Below are 21,147 nucleotides of genomic sequence, written 5' to 3' on the forward strand. Positions count from 1 at the left end.
GGGGAAAAATCATGTGGTCACAAATTTTTTCTCACTGGTAATGTGATAGGAAATATTGAAACTACTCAAATCAAGTGAGAACCTCATTTTTCATGTACATATGTTGATATGGAAATCAAGTGGAATTTGGGCATTACTTTAATCTCACTCAAATCTCGGAAACTCGAGACTCGCATAGACTTGTACTTTATCCAAGTTCACAATCAACCAAAGAACTACTGCAAATGGTCAAATATACTGATGTTGAAAGTAAAAATTTGATAGATATGGATATAATGCAAGTTACCAAAGCAAATATTGGTCTAACACTCCTCTAAATACGTTCAATAAATTAAATAAGCAACAATGCATGTTTAAATTTTTACCAAACTTAAGTTGAAATCATTATAACAAGAGCATGAATATGATGAAGATGATAGTGGCATCATTTTTAGATCCCTCCTAGTGGCAATAAGCGCATCTAAGCTCTTTATAAGCTCTTTTGAGGTCAAGGCTATTGAGAAATTTAAAAAATATGTACGTAGTCCATCGTGTTCTCGTACAGAGGAACAAAACTACCATTTCATGGGATGCAACCTCCTTCATTGCAAGAATTCTCTTCAAGGTTTACTCAGTCCAATCACAACTTCCGAACACGAGCACAGTATGGACACTGACAAAACTAAGATTACAGGTGTAATGGGGATAGCAAATGGTGAGAGAGCTTTCGAAAATGTCTGTTACCCATTTTAAATGCAACAGCTATTCCTACACTTTTATATGCAAATGAAAAATTAATGGGAATTCTCATCAGTGTAAGCTTTAAATTTGTGACATTTTGGCATGTTGTACATATTCTATATAAGTAATGACATTGCAAAATGAGTAGAAGAGACAAAGTTGTGCTGTCGTTTAAGGAGAGGAGAAGTGTCATTTTAGATAGTGGGAAAGGAGTGTTAGCTAGGAAAATTACGAAAAACTTTTTAAGCGTGGAAGGATGCAGATCTGTAATTGTTATTATAAAAACCCGGGATACCAATTTGCAAGACTGGGAAGAAAATAAAATCAAGAACTAAAGGTGTGACTGAATTCACTTTTAAATTAAAATCCTTCTCCTAATAAATTGAGAGGAATGCATTGGTAATACTATACATAGACCAATGGTGGGCTAGTTATAAATATAGTAATTATTCAAGAGGAAATGGAACTGGTTGAAATGAAGCACTTACTGCATTGGCAAATTTTTTCGACAGTTAATATAATACAGTGAAACCTCGATATAACGACACCCCACGGTGCACTAATAAACACTCGCTATAGCGAATTGTCGCTTTACCGGAGGTGGAGCAAATAATAGCCAATATACCTGTTGCGAACAGATATACAGGAACAGGAGTGGTGTGGCGACAGATAAACATCTATCCGATAAACGTAAGCATAAATCCAGACGAAAGGCGATGTTTTTTTGCATCACTAAATTTCCTTACTCAAATAACGACTAACTATTCAAACAATTTATAAGCGCCGCACTGAATAAAAATCATGCAAAGCATTGTTTCGTCAATCATTATATTTATCGAACGACAGTTTACCACAAATTTGAGACTGAGCACTCCATTAACTTCATTTCTAACAGTTCGCTAGCAATTACAGAGGTTAAGGAGACTTCATGAAAGTCTTCCGACGGTAAAACCCTCGCTATGGCGAGAGCCAACACCGAAAGGGTCTCGTAAAAACGAATTCTTTAACACGCTTATTATAGGGCCAATTGACGGTGCATCGGCTATCTCTCGTAATAGCGGGGGTGTCGCTATAGCCCGTACTCGCTTTAACGAGGTTCCACTGTAGTTAACCAAATATGTAGTCAATGGTGGTTGAAAATAAGATTAAACCCTTAGATTATAAATGCTTATTGGTGTTTGGTAATTTACCCAGAAATACCCTATTTAGTGGCCACCCCTCCAAACTGCTATTTTATTTTTGGAACAAGCGGTTGCCACCTAAGATTTTTCTCAAGGTTTTTATCCTCAATTTGAGTTGTTGTGACATTGAATGAATACTTAGTATTCTAGAAATGGTGAAATTTCTCCTGTTTGGCTTAAGTGAGGAACAAAATGTTCTGAAAAGATGATTATCTTTGTTGAGTAACCTCTCCATTTTTCTTGTTTTTTCAAGGTCAAAGGCAGAGCAATAAAGGACAATTCAGTTAAAATGGATATTTTAGTGTTAGATTTGAAGACTGCAAAACAAGAATTGAAGGCCAAAGAGGAAGAGCTGAAAGCTATTAGCCTCAAAATTACAAATCTTTCCCAAAACCTAGAAAAAGTTGAAAAGAGGCTGAAAGAAGAACTAGTATGTGGAAAAATTTTTTATGAAAACTTCATATCTTTTACACAGTTTTTCATTGCATATGCACTCATTTCTGCGGTGAAAAAGTTGGCTTTTTTCCAAGTTTTTTAACTTTTCTTACAGCAAATTTGGTTTGAATTAAAAGGGATACGAATTTCAGTACATCAATAGTGCATGGGCTATTTACAATTTTACTCCATCTGAATGAGGTTTTTGTATATAGAAGAGAAAGTTTATGCTCAGCATGTTATTCCTTTCATACTAGTAGTTATTCCTTTCTTTTTCCTGCTAATTTGTTGCCTAATACCTAAGGTGGAGCACTAGTATGTGTTGTGATGTAGGGTAAGCTATCTTTTATACAAATCTACATATTTGAAAGTGATATCAAATTTCAAAATTTTCTTCTATGTACTTCATTTGCTTTCATCTTAATTTTCATTTGTAATACTTTGCATCCTATTGTTTGCAATTCTTGAGTTACTTCTGAAGTGTGTAATGCAGTTATTGGTGAAATGCTGTGTTTGCATATTCAATGCATATCCAAAATCATATCCTTTTATTATTGAATCCAATTATCATGGAACCAAATTACCATATCTTTGTAGCAGGCGTCGGGGTAGTCTGCTAGCAATGATAAGGCACTGGAGTGGTTTGGACGATGTTTATTGATCCGATCACAATTCCAGACTGACTTGCCGGCCGAAAGGCCGCAGTATTTATTCTATGGGTACACTTCCAGAATCTTCTATGTTAATGTTCTTGAACATGAAAGAAATTTCTAGAAAGGAATTCTAGAAGGCAAGAAAAAATCAAATAATTACACTTTCCGGCACGGGGAATCGAACCCGGTGCCCCTGGTGCCGCCCGCTTGGGAGGCGACCGTGCTACTGCTGGGCTATCTGGCCTGTTGAGGAGAAGCGATGATGGAGCGCGGTTTAAGTTGCCTCCGGGCAAGCGGTGTGGCGGTGAGGCAGGAGGTGCGGCTGCCACATCTTAATCCTCCTTCCTTTCATTTAATCTAAATTTGTAATTTAGCTATAGATCATCAGGTCATTTTTTTCTTAATGTAAGTCCTTTTACAGTTCTATTTGTATTTTTATGATATTATCCCCACCACTGCTATTTCCGTATTGATATAAAGCCTATTATAATTCTTTATTGTGTACTGCATTATATTACACTGATTTCGATTGAGTATTACATATAATGTCACAGTGAAACCTCTGGGCAGTATCAGAATTATAGTAGGGCAAATGTTACAATACAAATAATTCAGATATATAATTAATATAACTGTAATTATTCCATAGAAGTATGACTAAAATATATTTTTTGTATAACAGTGTTTATCGTAAGCCGAATGCCAATTTTTAATATTCTTTGATTAAGTGTAGATCCAAGTGCCAAAGATTGAAAACAATCCTGAAATTAAATATAAGACGTCAAAAAAGAGTTGTGAATGCAGGAGGGAAAGGGAAACAATGCACATACTATATGATGATTTACTTAATGTCACCGAGCTTAGCCAGCGTACTCACAGTTTGCTTTCTTTTCATATCTTTTCTTTTACCAACTTCAATAAGATCCTTCGGCCAGGGATCTTAAAGCAATTACATAGCACCTACATAAATGTATGTAAAACCTTAGCTGACCATTGCTCGAAAATCAAAATAATCAATGACTTGTCATCTGATGTCAAGAAAAAACTTTCTAAATAATTTCCATGTACCCTAAGTAAATGAAAATGAACATAAAAATGCTTTTCCAGTGTAAATTGACCCTTTCATTATGCATGAGTGTGCAGCATTTTTTAAGCCACTCAGATGTTCCCTCAACAACACCAGTTCTTATAGTTGGAATAGGCATGTATCTCCCTATTTCTTCACATTCGAGTGATCCCTGATTGCTCTCCTTTTTAACCAGAGCATACATTTTTCTTTATGATAATTTTCACTAAGATATATAACAGAAGTGTCCTTTGTGCCATTTTCAGTATCTCTCACAATGGTTGCAATTGAGTGCTCTGATCCATGTGTTAGAAATGTGCTCATAAAGGGCTGCAATAGGAATTATGCCACCATTTGGCTAGCATAATTTTTGATGCTATAAAGTAGCCCCAAATTCTGCTAAGGGCTGCAAACTTGAAATGCAGTATCAGAGGGCTTAATATTTTGCCCAAATAGCATCCTAAGTCATAATAATGCAGCCGCAATCTGTTACAGTGTAGCAATTTAAATACTTGAATCTTCATTGTTTTGAAAAGTTATGGAAATACTGACTATGTTTAACATTTATCCTGCTGAGGTGCTGGCTGAGTTACAGCAATTACTATAATATTCTTTGATGAATTTAAAATAAAATTGAAATGGCAAAGCAGTCATTTTTGTTGAGTTTGTTATTGATGCTAATTTACCCTGTGTACATGTAGTCCAGCCATTACTTTTCCCATGGAAATTTTTGGTGAAAGTTATATATTGAAATATATTTAGAATAATGAGTTAATGGTTTCCTCCTCACATATTCTCAGTTTCAATCCAGTCAAAGCTTAATATTTTATCTTACTACATGCTTTATAAATTGCTTTGGTATTAAATCATGTTGTGATCACTGCATGTTATGCTGAGGAATGCCATTTTCTTCCAGTCCAAAAATGAAGTAAAGACTCGAGAAAATGAGAAGCTGAAAAATGAATGTAGATCTCTTCGAGTTGAAATTACTAGAATCCAAACTAGAGTGGAGAATCTGAAGACCGAAAATAATGAAATTGCCAAGCAGAACAAGGTATGGTATGAGAAATTAAGATACCTATGTATTTGTTTCATTCATTCATTATTCATGTAATATTTCTCTCTTAGCTGATTGGTCCACAGAGTAACTAGACTTTTGTTCTGCAAATTCACCTACCATAAATACTATTATTCAGCCCTCTTATTGTCAAAATTTTGGATGTTCTATGATTTTATCAGATTGGAGTGGTACAAAGCTGTACACCTGTAACACACGATTGCATCTTTGACTGTTATTGCCTTTAATTCTGAGATTATTTTGTTAATTTTCTGGTTAATTTGAATGTGAACTTTTTTAAGTGTTTTACCGTAAACCAATGAGAATTATATACTCTATATTTTTGATCAGATGAAAGTTGAGGAAATAGATTACCTCAGCCAGCAAGTTGCCAAAGTAAATCGGCAAGCAGACTATGTGACAAAAAAGCTTCAAACTCTCGAAAACTCCAAGGGAATGATAAGTATTGAGCTGGCTCAGGAACAAGAGAAGGTCACACTGTACAAAAGGGAAGTGGAAATAATGCAGAAAAAAGAAGAGGCAAACAAAAGATCTTTGGAGGAAATCACACGGGAAAAGGAGACTTTGAAAATTCAGATTCGCAGGCTCTCAGGTGAACACAGTTGCAGTAAATCTTACCTTCAAAAGATATGTTAAAATTTAAACATCACAAACCATTTGGATTCTTAATATTGTCTCATCTACCTTATTGTATTTATACTAATTTGAGATGATGGAAATTCAAAGTTGGTGTCGTAATTTTGAAAACTTACGTGGGAAAGTAATGCTTCTTTGTGATGAATACATTTGATTAATGATGAAAATAAAAAGGAAAATGTATTTAAACAATAATTGTCTTTGCACCATAATTTCCATGATTTTCACTGAAAATTTTATTTTTATGTCTTTACATTTTTTTTGTGTTGCTATTTTTTCTTTGTTCTCATTCAGGTATATGGTGTACTCGTATTATCACATCATCAAACTGATTTTTTATACTGCTATTCAAATTTTAGGGGTAAATCAAAAGCAGCTTGAAGAGCTCAAGACTGAAAAGCATGACAAAAATGTACTTATTAAGAATATGAATCAGTTAACTGAGGAATTCCACAAGAAGACCTCCCAAGTTAAAGAGTTATTGAAGGAAAATAACAGGTAAGATTATGGTCTAGCTTATCATCAATTTTATGGTGCTGACTATAGTACTGAAAAAGAATTGCCAGTCTTTGAAAAATACAGTGATGACCCTTAGTATGAAGCTCCCCGTAGTGAAATGAAAACCTGTCATTTCAAGAAAACCTTTGAATGACAGTAATTTGTTTATTCTTGATTTAACCAGTTGGTAGATGCTTTTCTTAAATATTTTTTCTTCGTTCATTTGTTCTTTTGCAAGTTGAATGAAATGAGATTTGATTTTGGTTAACTTATATGTATACATATTGTTTTTGCTTTTGGTTGACCATCCTAAATTCACTATGCATGATATTTTCAATCGGCCTTCTATTTTGTTTTTTTCCCCTCTCTCTTTTACCAATTTAGAATATTTCTTTTGAGAAGTTTGGGAGTGTAGCCCTCCTATGGACTGCCCTGGTCTAATTTGGACTACTGAGAAATATTTCTTCTAAAAATGAAGTCAAAAAGGTGGTGGAAACTTCAGATTCAATTATTAGAATTTCATTTTGGAATTCCATCAATCAAGGTATTTTGAGGCTGACTTGTTTTTTTTTTTTAATTTTCAGTTATTATTTAAATAACAGATTGGCAAACATACTTTAATTTTTTGGAAGTTATAGTACATGCATACATGTATAGATACTATCAGTCATTAAGTTTCCGAGAGGTTGGGGTAGTGCCATGTATACTTTCTGATGATATTTGGCTTCCTTTATTGATGTTAGATATTTTAAGGCCACATTCGTGAATTTCAAAACTGAGGATGGTTGGATCAGGTGTATTGGATCCAAATATCCACGGATATTGCCCTTCTTTGGATACTTTGGGTCCGAATTCGCTGAAGACTCCAGATCTGGATCCAAAATTTTAAATTTATGCTTCAGTGAATGCAGTGTCCCATACAAGGGAGTGGAAAGAGTTCTGATCTTACCTACCTTCGCATGTGCTGTTGCACTGCGATGATTGTCCTACTTATGAACTATTTTGTTTAAAACCTCTCGTAGGGGTTATGCAAAAGAAGTTCAGCTGCGGTAATTTTTACGGCATAATAGGACAGGCACATAGTGTGACTCTTACAAAGAGATTGAACAACCATTGGGAGAATGTCAACGCCATGGGATAACAACCATGTCAATTGTGACTACCCATCCCATGCCTTTGATTTTTTCCTTACTGAGACCACACAGTCCATAAATCATTATCTTTGAAGGAAAATATCAAGTTACACGAGAACAATGGAAGCATGTTTTATCCCTACTCCATCTCACCCACTGACCTTTTTCATCTTACCTTCTTATCTGCTATAATTCTTTGTTTCTGGAGAACAAATGCTAGGTGAGTGACTTACTGGACCCGAAGATGTCTCGATAGTTTTCGGCAATAGGATGACATGCACGAGTTTAAAAAGAAGAATGAAACCAAATTTGTCGTGCAGTAGATCCTCACTTATGAAACTTTCAGCGGAAAACCGAAAAAAGTTTCATAAGTGAGGAAGTTTCATATGTGAGGTTTTTCGGCATTTAGCATGAAATCCTTTCCAATAGGGGTCGGTTTGTTTCCACGTTGCAATTAGTCATTTGGAGGCAAGAAATTGATGCCTAATAGTCTTATTTACTCACAAGCAACACCACAGATGATGTGTTACTTTAAGAGAAGTACATAATTTTGCATTCCTGCACAACATTACCCACGGTTGAATGTCTATAGCATTTCTGGCACCAAGCTGCAAGGCTATCATACTGGAGAAATTTCGGAATGGTGATACTAATTGTTTGAAGAGAAGCCAATTTTTGAAAAAAGTTGACTCATTAAAAGCAGTTTTCAGGAAATTCATTTACCACCTATAGACAAACCCAAGATTGGAGATTGAAGAAATGAAATACCTGAGGAAAGTCATCCAAATTAACCCTATAATTAGGGAGCAAATGCATGCAAAACTAATGCATCACGAAGGCTGCACGCCCTGTGGACCCAGGGTCATGTCCTGTCAGAGGCAGAAAGTTTTCAGAGATGGCTGTATCCCTGCTTTAGAGTAGTGTGAACGGAACTTCCAGTGTAACACACTGTCCGGCAGATGAGAAGCAAGGGTCTTGCAAAAATATTGTGAAGTGACTTATCATTGGAGATTTCTAATGCTGTATTCTAAATTGCAGGAGTATCTATTGTAAAATTTTTCCAGAATTTTGATAACTCTTATTTTTTATACCGACCAACAAAATGACAGTAATGCATATGATCCATTAAAAAGCCTTATACATACTTGGACAGTTTTGCTTCCAAGGTCATGTGAGAAAGAAGTTTATTTCTATTATGTTAATAAAATCAGTGGTGATTGTACATGATAGCCGTACCAGCATGCATATTCTTATTCCATGAGCTTTGTCACTTCTCTGCCAGAGGAATGGAGGTGGAGAAAGATATATCCGTATATTGCTTATGCCGCTCTCTGGATCAAAACAGACCCTTATTGTATCCCATTTGGTCTGAGGTCAAGTGAAACAAAGTGAAACTTGAATAACTGTCAGCTAAACTAACATCAGCCACAGCCATATTAATGTGTGATGTGATTTCTCAATTGAAGAGTCTAAGCATCTCAAATACAATACATATGTGTGACCACACTGTTAAAATTGCTGGACATAACTAAATGACTACCCAGGTTGTAGTCTTTGTGAAAGAACGTTAACATCGAGGCTAGTGTAGCTTTTTGCTGGGAGAAGATGCAGTCTGGGTGCTGAGTTGCCTGTCATTGATCAGGAGTAAAGTCTAGAGCTCACCAAGGCCAAGTGCTAGGCTGTGTGGTAACTTGCCCCAACAGTGACGAGAGTTTGTGTTGGTGGAGCACCAGACTGATCGGTGCTGGGCTTAGCTGATTGACATCTCGCCGGAGCTGGGTAGAGATCTTGCCACAAACTCATGTTTTCGGGCAGTATCAAGTAATAAGTACATAATAATGTAAAGATCTATGCCTTGTCTATGGTATGAATAGTCTGAGAAAAGTGGAGTGGGAATCTGTGCATAAACATGCGGGTTGACAGGAATGAAATCTATTATTTTTTATGCTACTTTGACTTTTCTCTTTGACTAAGCAATATTTTCCTCTCATAATTCCTCTTTTTCTCATCCTAGAGTTCAAGCTTCACTCTTTGATATTAATAAAGAGTTTCAAGTTGTAAATCAGGAACTTAAAAATGCTCAAACAACAATATCTGAAGGCAAGAAGCACATGAATGAATTAGAATGTAAATTGAAACAGCAGCAGAATCTATTTGATTCTGTTTGGTCTGAGCGTAATATATTCAGCAAGCAATTGATGGATGCCAAGGTTTGTAAAAATACAACAAATAACTTAAATATATTTTATCCCTAAGAGATCAAAGTTTTCTAGCCTTGATGTTCAATTGCACAGATTGTTTTTTAATCAACTCCATTAGTCTGTTTTATATAGGGCATATACTTGCACAACTCAGAACTGTATTTTTCCTCAATCTGGCATGCAATTGCATGAATGCATGGATGAAATTAAAGATGGCCTAATTCCTATCTTGCATTCTAGCATTTGTTCCAGCAATTCACCGCTTTACACGACACAATTTGAAATGTGCTTTCAGACGTACGTCAGATTGTCCAAGTAGGTACGTTCCCCATGTAAAACTGGCTCTAAGTACTTTGTGTCATGCCATGTAAGCAGTGTACTTCTCAATTTTCATAATTTTTTTCTCTAATGTTCCTGTGGTAGCTTGGGTTTTCAATAGAAAATTTTAGAATATTCATAGTAGAACGGAATGGCAATGTACTAACATTAAAATTAATTTGTTACAATATTTAAAAGGAAAAGCTTTAATAGCCACTGACTGTGCTGGCACCATATATTTGTGGAGAGTTAGAAAAATTTTGGAGAACTCATCAAAAATTCATGGTTTGCCCAAATTGAGCCTCCTTGAGTAAACTACAGAACTGAATATTTTTAGTATTGTGCAGTAATGTTTTCCTCTTCATTGACTACCATTCATAATAATTCTCTTTCCCAAGTACAATTCATCAACACACTTGGATGATTTTTTTACTAAAATGCTCTATAAATTTGAGTCAACATTGACCTTTTTGCTCTCTCAAGAGCAGTGGGTGGTGGAATTTAATATTACAAAGATTAACCTGCATTAGATCACCTTTGACCCGAGATATTTGAGCTATTTTGGGCAGCTCGAGAACCTGAAAAGAATAGGGATAACTTGTTTAAAATGGATATACATACTACCAGCTTCCAATGAAACTCTGGTACCTGGTAAAATATTTGTATATCTTGTGAATTCTTAGCTTTCCTACAGATATGTATTTAAATAGGCCCAAGACGAGATCTTCCTTCCTTTCTTTGACAGTATTTCTTTAGTTAAGGTTGAACTTACTGAAAGTCTGATATTACCTACTGATTATCACTATAGGATGAAATTACTGAGCTTAAACAGACATTGAAACTGATGACCCACCAAGTTGAACAGATAAAAGAGGAGATCACAATGAAGGAAATGCTTCTATCCAAAGAGACTGGAGGTAATTAGTATTTTCATTTCATTATTGATTTACCAAGGGGAAGATAATGATAAGCAAGTGTAAGAAGGCAGTGATAGACATTTTCTTAGGCTTTCAGTGATCCAAACATTTTTTACAAAGGTTTAATTGAATTTTGTGAAAGAAATGCTTTCTACCCATAGGGTATGATATTATGGTATTTCAGAACTGAAAAAAAATCATATTTGGCATGGTTTGGAAATCACTCAAGTTAAATCTAAAGATAAAGGATGAAGTCCCTGAATTCCCATTGCCGTTTTTACTTTCCATTTCTCTGCTATGAGACAGAGATGAAAGAGGTGATTTTACATTAATCACATAAGTATCATTGAAATTACGAATTAATTCTAACTCTATATGTTTCATTGTTTGTGTGTATATTTCACGTAATTATGTATTCATAATTATTTTTATGATTGACTTTTAGTAATCTTTCAAAAACTAGTGATAGGGAGCTCAGTAGAAGCCCCTGAAAATGAGCATGACATATAGTGCGAATCATAACTAGTGATTGGCAATATTTTTTTATGTATCATTTTTTCAGAAAGAGAAAAGGCTGAGAAAGAGAGAGAAGACCTTAAAATTAGAAGCCATAAACTTCATTGTGAATTACAGAACATTCAACAGAATATGGAAAAACTTGAGAAAGAGGGAAATAGGATGCAAAAAATACTCTCTGAGACAGAATCAGAAAGTTTGAAGCGGAAAAAAGAAATAGATCAGGTGACTGGATGTTCTCTTTTATTTCTAATAACCTAAGTGCAATTCATATTAGTGTTGCTGGTCAGTTTGTGGTAATTAAAGATATAATATATTAACCGTTTTTGTTGTGATCAATTTTTGGCAGCTTCTCAATGAAAGGGATTTATTGGGAACTCAGCTTCTTCGAAGAAATGAAGAAGTATCTCTGCTTCAGGAAAAGGTTAAGATATTGCAGTTCTCTCTTCAAAGAGGTGAAACTCAGTACAATCAAAGAGTGGAAGACATTCGGCTACTAAAAATTGAAATAAAAAGAGTGAGGTATACAAAACAATATGTTATAGATTTATAAAAAGATTCCCATTGTAAATACTGATGTCTTGATTTTATATGTATGTACTTTCTAATTTAGCTTATACTGTTTTGCCTGAATGGAGTGTTACCTACTTTTTATGCTATGTAATTGTCTTAATTTTAATTTTTTATTTATTATTCACTACTTGCTTTTTCCTAAAACCTGTGGACATCGTTGTTCAATGCAGGCAGGAGAAAGGTCTCTTAGAGCGTGCTTTGAACAATTCAACTGATCTCAGACAAGAAGTTTTCCATTTGGAAAGAGATTTAATGCAGGAAAGACTAAAAAGCAAGGCATTGGAGGAAGAGCTCACTAATCCAATGAATATTCATCGATGGAGGAAGTTGGAGGTAAAACTAGTTGAAAGTATTCCTTTTTAAATCTTAATTTTGTTTGTCCCAGTTATGTATCCTTTTTTGTATCATTTTCTATTTTAATCTTGTTTAACCTTGTTTATGTTTTGCTAATAAGTTGGTAAATGTAATGCTAACCTGCACGTATTTGTTCTTCTATTACTCCGATTGATTTTGATCTATGCAAGAAAAATTACTTTCAAGATTTCTCACATTAAAATTTGACATTCAAATTTTTTTGAACACTGGGAAGTTATCAAAATCAATAGCCATGAACATGTTTCCTACAATGCTGGATCTCCCTTCTTGGGTTTAGAAGGCGGTTGAATCCATTGGTGGGTCATGGGTGTATATTACATTCTGGACAAACTCTAAACTTCGGACACTAATTGACGAAGCCATTTCCCTTCATTGACATCTCAGCCTTCCATGGGGGAGTTCAGAGGACAGTGAGTGAAGTGCCATGAGTTTAAGTTATACAATGCCTTGAAAATTATTTCTTTTCAGAATTTTTGAACAGGGAAACAAGCTTGTATCCTAGCTGATTGGAATGTTTGGAAACACCTTAGTTTGCCATAAAATTATTTTTTGAACTTTGAACTGGGGTAGGGGATAGTAAACACAAGCAGTATTTGTATCACTGCATTTTTTAAAAACATTTAGAAAGTAATTCTTGTTGCATTGACCAACTTCAGTGGTGTAATCATTTAAAATCAGTATTTTTTATTGAAATATGTAGTCTTGTGTTGCATGAATCTTTGCATTTCTGTGAGAAGGGTAGGACTTGTTTGGTGGAGAGCTTTAAAATGGGTTTGTGCCACTGGCTTAAGTTGTCATTTAAGGTATGTGTGGGTATCTTGTAGGTATGTGTGGGTTGTATCATTTAAGGTATCTTGTGGTACTTCCATAATTGAGTTTTCTCTTTGATTTTAATGCTCAGGGTATGGCTATCATCACTAATGAATTATCAGCATGAAAAAAAGCTTACAAGGATTATCTTGAGATTTTGTAGTCATGTTACTAACTAATCAATGCCTCCGTTATACATACATTTGTCATACCTTGCTTTGTATAGAAGTTTCTCTGCAGTGTAGCAAAAGTCTTTCTTAATGATTTTAATTATATAACATAGAAAAATATGATGTAAGGAAGTTCCGTGGTCAGTGTTATTTTATCGAAAAACTTGAAGGAAGTGGAAGATTTAAAATTCTAGCTTGTTTTTCGTAGCTTTAACTCCTTCAGTCAGAATTTCTCATCAGAGTTTGACGTCAAGGTCTTAGCTTAAGTCTTTGACAGTTCTAAAAAGATACACTCATGTAAGTCAGTTTTTTAGCTTTACTTTAGCTTTTTTTTACTTTGGCTTTACTTCAATGTTTTAGGGCTCAGATCCAGAAGCCTATGAGTTGATTAAAAAAGTGCAGTTAATGCAAAAAAGAATCTTGAGCCTGGCTGCTGATTGTGAAGAGCGCAACGAGCAACTCAATGAAGCCAAAAAATTGAATGAAGCTCTGCAGAAAATGATAGAACAACTGCCTGGGCCTGAAGCAGCTTTTAAGATTTATGAGTCCCAGGTATCATTGCGGGAACAGGAACGCAAGGCAAAGGTAAAAATGGCAATTTCAAATTATTTGTTTTATCAGGTAAATAAGTTAGGGCTGTGATTTTTTTCTCAATTTTATGCTTGCAGATAAGAATGCCTGATTTTTATATATTAAATATTATATATTGTTCATTATCACTTTATTTTCTGAAATTTTAACTTTTGGTACTAGATTTTTTTACATTATAGTATAAGTTCTGTGTGCTTGGGTCACTTACGATAACTTTCAGTCATTGGCAGTCAGCACATTTTGAAACATTGAGGGGAGCTGGAAGGAAAAAAATTGGGAGGGTACTGATTGGTAAATAGCTAGCCTTTCCCTATGGGTCTCTTATGGCCACGCTGACTAACATCCAGAAAAATGAAAAAATGAAGACCTTACTTCAGTACCTCCCCAGATATTGTTATTATTGCATCATTTCAGAGAATCCATTAAGGTATTTATGCATAAGAAATGTATTTCCATTCTTGGTGCTTCCACATGTTTAGGAGAAATGACATTATGAGACCATAATTTGAAAATCATTTACATTTACACAGGGGGCTATAGAAACCACGGTTGTAAGAAATAAGCATGTTTTTGTATGATGCTAAGGATCCATGCTAAGGATAGGTCAGAAAAAAAACTATTAAATATTTCTAATTTAGTCATAGAGTTACTTTGGCAAAAGATAAATTATTAAATTTCAGGTAGCATGTATCATGAATGAAGTAAGTTTGTTTCGTGCTTACATTATTTAAGTTTTGGTTTCATAATTACTATTATAATCAGTATCTACACCCTCTACTGTTATCTGAAGTGAAGGCATTGTGGTCAGAATTGTGAGCTGCCATTGGTAAGTTTGAAAGTTCAAATTATACCAACTCCATCATTTTTCCCTCCGCCACAGGAAAAATACCTACAATTTGCATTCTCTGCTTTGTATCTTCACCGACAAGTTGCTTGAAGTTGTCAAAAAAATTTCGTTTTACAGGAAAATCTGTTGCTATTTGTTTAGCTTAGATAGCTGAATTTTGTCAACAGGCTTTCAAGTCATGGTGAGCGGTGTAAGAAGGGCGGTATAATTTTCTGCTGTCTTTGTTGCTCATACAACATACAGTACACTCCCGACTATCCGGGCTAATAATGGGGAGAGACGGCACGAATAATTGGAAAACACGCATAACCCAAACTTTCACTTAAATGTCTTGCAATGTTCATAATTTACCTAAAACAAACAATATATTATTATTATTTATGTAGTTATTCTGTTATTTTAGAGTACTTCTTAGACTCAATGAGAGCTTTCTTCGCCAGTTCGCGATCTTTTTAGTGGTAATAATATGGTTGTACTCGTATTATTGATGCACCATGTAAGTTTCAAAAACCACACATCTGTGGCTTTGTGGTCACGGATACAGAAAAGTGGTTTGCACGAACGCTTCAAAACCACTGCTCGACGTCGGAAAATACACTGTCAGGCACCACGCCATGTAGTTGCGTCTCGCATAAGTTACCCAGGTTGCAACTGCTGCGGGACGTGTATCCGTGATCATGGAGCGCGGTTGTGCATTGCAAGGCTTGGAAAACACTTCCGTTCACTTGGATCACTTCCGTTTCTAGAAGTGTATTCTAACGGAAATAATAAGCCCGGTGTATCCTAGCATTAATGTAGTAATTCTGATGATTTTGCATCCGATTTTATTTTTTTTTTATAAAGATCGCAGAAAAAATTGAGTGAGAGTGAAAATCATGCACGGATAATCCGCAACCCAGAGAAATCGCTGCTGGATAATTGGGAGTCTGCTGTAATTGGTTTTTGTTAATATGAGGATATTTGATCACATTCTTTTAGTATTCATCCCATAAATCTCCATGACTCATAGAAGTACCTTAATTACAGTAAGCTTCATGCCCGTTATTTCTGTAAAAACCCATTAGAAACAAATAAGTCTCTCACTTTGCTCTGGATGGGTCAAATCATTTTGCCCAGATTGTATTCCGCTTTTTTCTATGGATACATTTTTATTTGAGTCACACATCTATTCATTGGTAAGAGTCCATGTGATGGCTTTGGGAGCTATGAATATGTGTTGTATTAGTGGTTTGCCTCAAAACTTTGCTGAATGGACTTGAGCTATTATGAGATTCATGACTTCAATTAATACGTAATAATAATGTCTTCTAGTGAAGTTATTTTAACATGTCTCACTCTATTTGAAGGACATACCATTTCACTGTGCCTTCTAGAATTAATATACTGCCTGCCTGATTGTTGCTGCAGGTCTCAACTCTGCCTCCAATCAAGTGATCAGCTTATGGTGCTCCTGAGTGGGGTGCTCTGCTCAAATGACTACATTTATAATGTTTATTTCTAAAAATTTTTGCTGAGTTTTACAAATCACCCTGGGATTAGTAAAGGCTGACATTTCATTGCCAGCTATCTCTACTCCATCATTTTGTTCATACATTGCTAATTATGGACATGGTAACACTGGCTAGAGGCCATTTCACAAATGGGGGTATTTTTGTTACTGCATTCTACTCAAGTAGCAGCTAGTAATCACTTCATGAGAGAGGGTACTCATTGCTAATGACTCATCTTGCAGCAAATGGATTTGAACATGTTCACATCTAGAAGCTTCCAGCCTATGATTTGGTGGCCACACATTGATCGCTGCTCCATAGGCTTGTTGTCGCCTTGCCTCACAGCTTATTTACGATTCACTTTCCTGTTCTCAGGATTAGGTTTTAAATTTTTTGTTTTTTTTTTGTTGGTTATTTTTTATGTTTCTGCCCTGCATATTATATTTCTTTCCCAATGTTGGCGAATAAATGCAGAATCGGTCATCTTTCATTCAACTAATCCAGTATTAAGCTCATTTTCTTTTTGCTAGGTCTTTTTACTTCCCCTTTGCCGGCCTCGGTGGCGCCGGGGTAAAGTCCTCGACTGCTAACCTAGAGGTCGCGGGTTCGAATCCTGCCTGGGTGGTTTGACCACCATCCAGGGCATGGATGTATGTGATTCCCAAACAAGTTAATTGTAAGAGAGGACTATCTAGTCCCAAATTCACTTGTAGGAAAGACGGCATTATTATTATTATTAAATAAATGCAATAGCTGAACAAATCAGTCATTTCCAAACTGTAATTAGTGGATAGTAAGACGAAAACATGGAATGACACTTCACTAGATAGTACCTACTCGTACACACTGGAAGCTCTTTTTGACAAGCTAGCAGGGGCTTGATGAAGGGGCTCCTTCCAGTGATGTCAAATCTCAAAGCATGCTGCAGAATTAATGTCCGTACTATGTCATGATAGTTCAAAAATGTAATTGAAGGATATTCGCTTTGATTTTTATGCTCTTCTGTTACTGATTCATAATCCTGGGTCGTAGTTAGAAAATGTTTACATACAGAATATACTTGAATGGGGAGTGCATTATTAAAGGTTTATTTAGTGGGTGGACCCCTTAATTGTATGTCCTAAACATTTTAACGGGTTTTGCATCCATTAAGTCCCCCCTCTAACTTGCTGGAGCCTTTACAATGAAATATGTTGTGTATAGTTTAATGCTATACTATATAGTGGGGGTCTCATTTCTAAATATATAAATGTCTTTTAGTTATGAGCTGGAGATACATATGTAGCACAAAAAAGAGAAGTGTTCTATGAGTAAAATACAATTCTTTCCTTCTCTGTTGATACATGAGGTTCATGTGACAAAGCAGGGTGATGTTGGAAGTAGGAATCATTGTACCAAATGGTGTGTTCATAATTCCCCGGTGCTTAATAGTGTAGCAGTAGAGTATGGTCATTATTACAAGAAATATGCCATTCCTTTAAAATTATGATATGAATATGAACATAAATCTTGTATTTTGTTAATATTTTAGAAAGTATTATTTTAAAATTATATTTTGTAATAGTGTACTATTATTTTTATCAACTTAACAGCTTCTGTTAATCTATAATCATTATAGTTGACAGGGGAAATATGTCGATATATATTATCTAGGTAAAAATATGCTGAGGGCTTTTGGAGTTATGTAATCTACCGCTGAGAAATACTCTTGAGGTGTGTTAATGAAAATTTATTATGTGTATATTTATGTGTTGGCAGTCTTCCATGAACATTTCAGATACACATGCATGTTTTGCTGTTTGGGCATTTTTTTAACAATTCATGTACATTCATTGTAGACATTAAAATTTCCAACTGAAAACCAATATTCATACTCATTTATTATTAGATAGCATTTTCACTTGTATTTCAACTCTCCCATTTAAGAGTGATTCCATGTATTTTGGAATACTGGTACGTATTATATTTAGGGCACATTTGAATGAATGCTAATTGTTTGTGTCAATGAATACTATTAAATAACAAGCATATCATCAACGTCTTCCTTCATTGGCACCACTTACATTCTTATCTACAACCTAGTAAAATATTGCAGGTATTTAACGCTGGCTTGTGATACAGGAATCCTCCCTGATAAAAGACTAAAATAACTCTGAAGGTCCAAAGAGTCTAATTTTACCCAAGGCTTGAGTATCCATTTTTAAATACCTCTCATCATTAATACGGATTCATTTTTCTGAATGCCTTTTCTTTAATACTGTGTAATTCAGAAGTTGAGGCAGTGACTGTTTACTATTTTCAATATTAAAATTTGTGCATAATATTTTTGAAGCAGCTAATATATATCATTTTAATTAAAAATACATTGTGGTTCTAATTTTTTCATTGTTGCCGTAAAAATCAACTATGTATTATGCTTCAAATTTCCGCTCTTCCATAAAATAGAGTTGTCAATTTAATTATTGATGAGTAATACCTCCTACCCATTTACTGTCAGAGAAAATTTTGTACAAAAATTTTTGCTGTGCTCTATGCTAAGAACTTTTGAATGAAGTTAACTTTTGTCATTTCAATGTACTCAAAGATTTGTGTCTCACATTTTTTGGAAATCGTCAAATTGCTGTCTGTCATGGTACGTGACCGACTTGTGCTAATTAATGAAAAAATGGTGAAATAAATACCCAATCAAGGTAATTACTATTTTGCAGGCTCTTGAGGCTGAGTTAAATATGTATGAGACAAAAGCTTCAGAATACAAATTTAATCTTGAACGAGCAAATGAGGAGCTTCACTTTGTCAGGAAATCTGTTATTGAAAAGGTATATATTTGTATTTTTGGTTTTGATTGAGTGAAAAGAGAAATGTTTTTTATAATTTCATATGTTAACAAATTCTTGCTTTTCTAAGATATTGGCATTCACTACATTGCAGAAGAGAAGTGATAGATTAAAAAAAGAAAGGCAACGAAAGTCTCCGGTTGGATCACAGTCAGCTCCCCTTCCTAGCAAGAAGACTCATTTCATGGGAGGTGGATTTAACACTTCTGTTCCACAAAAAAGTTAAATTGCTCATTACAGCAAAAGTAGTTGAGTTTTGACCTTGTAACTCCAGGTATCCTTCAATGCCATACGTGGCTGAGAAAAAACTTGAATATATTCTTGAAATACTTAAATTTATTAATAATATATGTAGATTGATTTTTTTCTGCTGACTGTTTAATATGTAACTGTTTATAGCAGTGGCATAACTATGAATATGTTTTGGGGGGAATGGGATGGCCTGGGGAGGCAACCCCAGGGGGTGCGAGAAAATTTTTGCTGAATGATATGCCTAGAATTACATTTTATATCATTTTAGCACTAAAGATTTAACTTTATGCAAATGCAATTATTGCATGTCAAAACTAGAAAATAGTTTTAAATATTTTTTTTATTCCTCTGAGGCTTTGGGGGGGTGGGGTAATCCATACCCTCTCTAGTTACGCCACTGGATTATAGAACAGTTAAATTTTTGCATCTCGTCTATATTTTTTTGGGACTTGAATTTTAGCATATAATCGTATTGCTAGCTTTAAATGGTTAATTTAGCTTCCAAAATAATGTCTTAATTAATTTTCTCTTTTTAAATTGTTGATCATACCTTTTGGTATTGAAATGACAAATTTTGCAGATGTGTCCTCATTGAAGTTTATACTTAGTACCATCATTTTTTGCATTAATTTTTCTACAATGTTTGTTATATTCAAGCTTCATTAATCGCTGTAGAGATGTAGATTTTTAAAAATTGTAATTGAAAAAGAATAAAAATCTCCTTGGATCATTTTAGCTTAAATTAGAGAAATTGGGACTTTTTGTGATTTTGTTTCAATACCTGTTAGTGCTTGAAAGCTGTGAGAGCTTGGAACAGTTTCGCTTTGCTTCAAATTTCGCTTCATGTAAGGTTGCTGAGGCCATGAAGTGTACTGTCTTGCTTATTTACACCTTTTTATTCAAAACCAGTTTATACAGTTCATCATACTGCTTTTTGAAAGCCTTAAAGTTTCATAAATAATTGTTCGGTCAGTATTAGGTTCACTCCAATGATGGTAAAATTACCTTCCGTTTTCAAGCGAAAAGTCAGGAAAAATGATAGAGGCCAGAGTAGGGTACAGAATCTCTGGACCCCCTACTCAGAAAAAAAACTAAATTAGTTCTTCAAACTATGTACATATATAAGTACGTCTCGCTTATCTTTTCTGATCGTAGGGCTCACAATCACCAAGGACTCGAGTCCAGTGTTTGGACCATAATAGCAGGAGGACCAGGTAAAAAGAGAGGGCCATACCCATAAGTACATTTTTCCCAGAGTTGCCGGTTCATGCATATGTATGCATAAGTACAATCTCCCCACAGCTGATGAATGCATAAGTGGTTAGAAGTAACATTGGTGTGATTCATCAACTTTCTTCTGAACTAAAAATTTTTGCTAAATTGTTAATGTTGGAAGAAAATGGTCGTGGAAAATGAATTTTTATCTGAGAAATAATGGGAATCACTTTACCATAGTTTTGTTAAGACAATGAGAGTGTTATTTTCTATAGGTAAGGACAAAAAAATGGAATATGATGAAAGCTGCCTCAACAAGCCTGTATTCCTCAAAATGGGGCAGTTTTCTTCATCTAAGTATCGATATATTTCTATATTTTTAGTTCACTTTAAGGAAGAAATATGAAGTATTAACCCTGTGCACCGACTATTTTAAATATGGGATGCAAAAGCAAAGGAAAATCGATGGTGAAAGAAATTATTTAGCTCAGTCTATGATTCACAGTTAAGTGATGCGTTCAGGGGTGGTCTAGCCTGGTTGGCTGGTTGACAATTGCCAAGGGCCCCAAGATTAGGGGCCCCCCACAATGCTCATGCCTATCCTGAAGCATATATGAAAGGTGTAATATGAAAGA

At 34.9% G+C, this 21,147-nt stretch overlaps 1 protein-coding gene across 5 annotated transcripts in view; it reads left to right on the plus strand.

The window, feature by feature from the left end:
- LOC124153551 (cilia- and flagella-associated protein 58-like) overlaps nucleotides 1–20,048 on the plus strand; it is a 34,160-nt gene extending 14,112 nt beyond the window's left edge. For 4 of the 5 annotated variants that reach the window (XM_046526780.1, XM_046526782.1, XM_046526781.1 and 1 more), the window contains 12 exons: nucleotides 2,155–2,331; nucleotides 4,972–5,109; nucleotides 5,464–5,725; nucleotides 6,129–6,267; nucleotides 9,415–9,610; nucleotides 10,728–10,836; nucleotides 11,399–11,577; nucleotides 11,702–11,874; nucleotides 12,096–12,258; nucleotides 13,641–13,865; nucleotides 18,917–19,027; nucleotides 19,140–20,048. In XM_046526780.1, coding sequence (XP_046382736.1) covers nucleotides 2,155–2,331; nucleotides 4,972–5,109; nucleotides 5,464–5,725; nucleotides 6,129–6,267; nucleotides 9,415–9,610; nucleotides 10,728–10,836; nucleotides 11,399–11,577; nucleotides 11,702–11,874; nucleotides 12,096–12,258; nucleotides 13,641–13,865; nucleotides 18,917–19,027; nucleotides 19,140–19,271 — 2,004 coding nt within the window. In that variant the 3' untranslated portion in view covers nucleotides 19,272–20,048. Of the gene's footprint in view, nucleotides 1–2,154; nucleotides 2,332–4,971; nucleotides 5,110–5,463; nucleotides 5,726–6,128; nucleotides 6,268–9,414; nucleotides 9,611–10,727; nucleotides 10,837–11,398; nucleotides 11,578–11,701; nucleotides 11,875–12,095; nucleotides 12,259–13,640; nucleotides 13,866–16,125; nucleotides 16,752–18,916; nucleotides 19,028–19,139 lie in introns of those variants that run through there. The other variant, XM_046526779.1, reaches the window with a different exon arrangement.
- Nucleotides 20,049–21,147: the final 1,099 nt, after the last annotated feature.

Source organism: Ischnura elegans, chromosome 2 (genome assembly GCF_921293095.1).
Source record: "Ischnura elegans chromosome 2, ioIscEleg1.1, whole genome shotgun sequence".
NCBI lineage: Eukaryota > Metazoa > Arthropoda > Insecta > Odonata > Coenagrionidae > Ischnura > Ischnura elegans.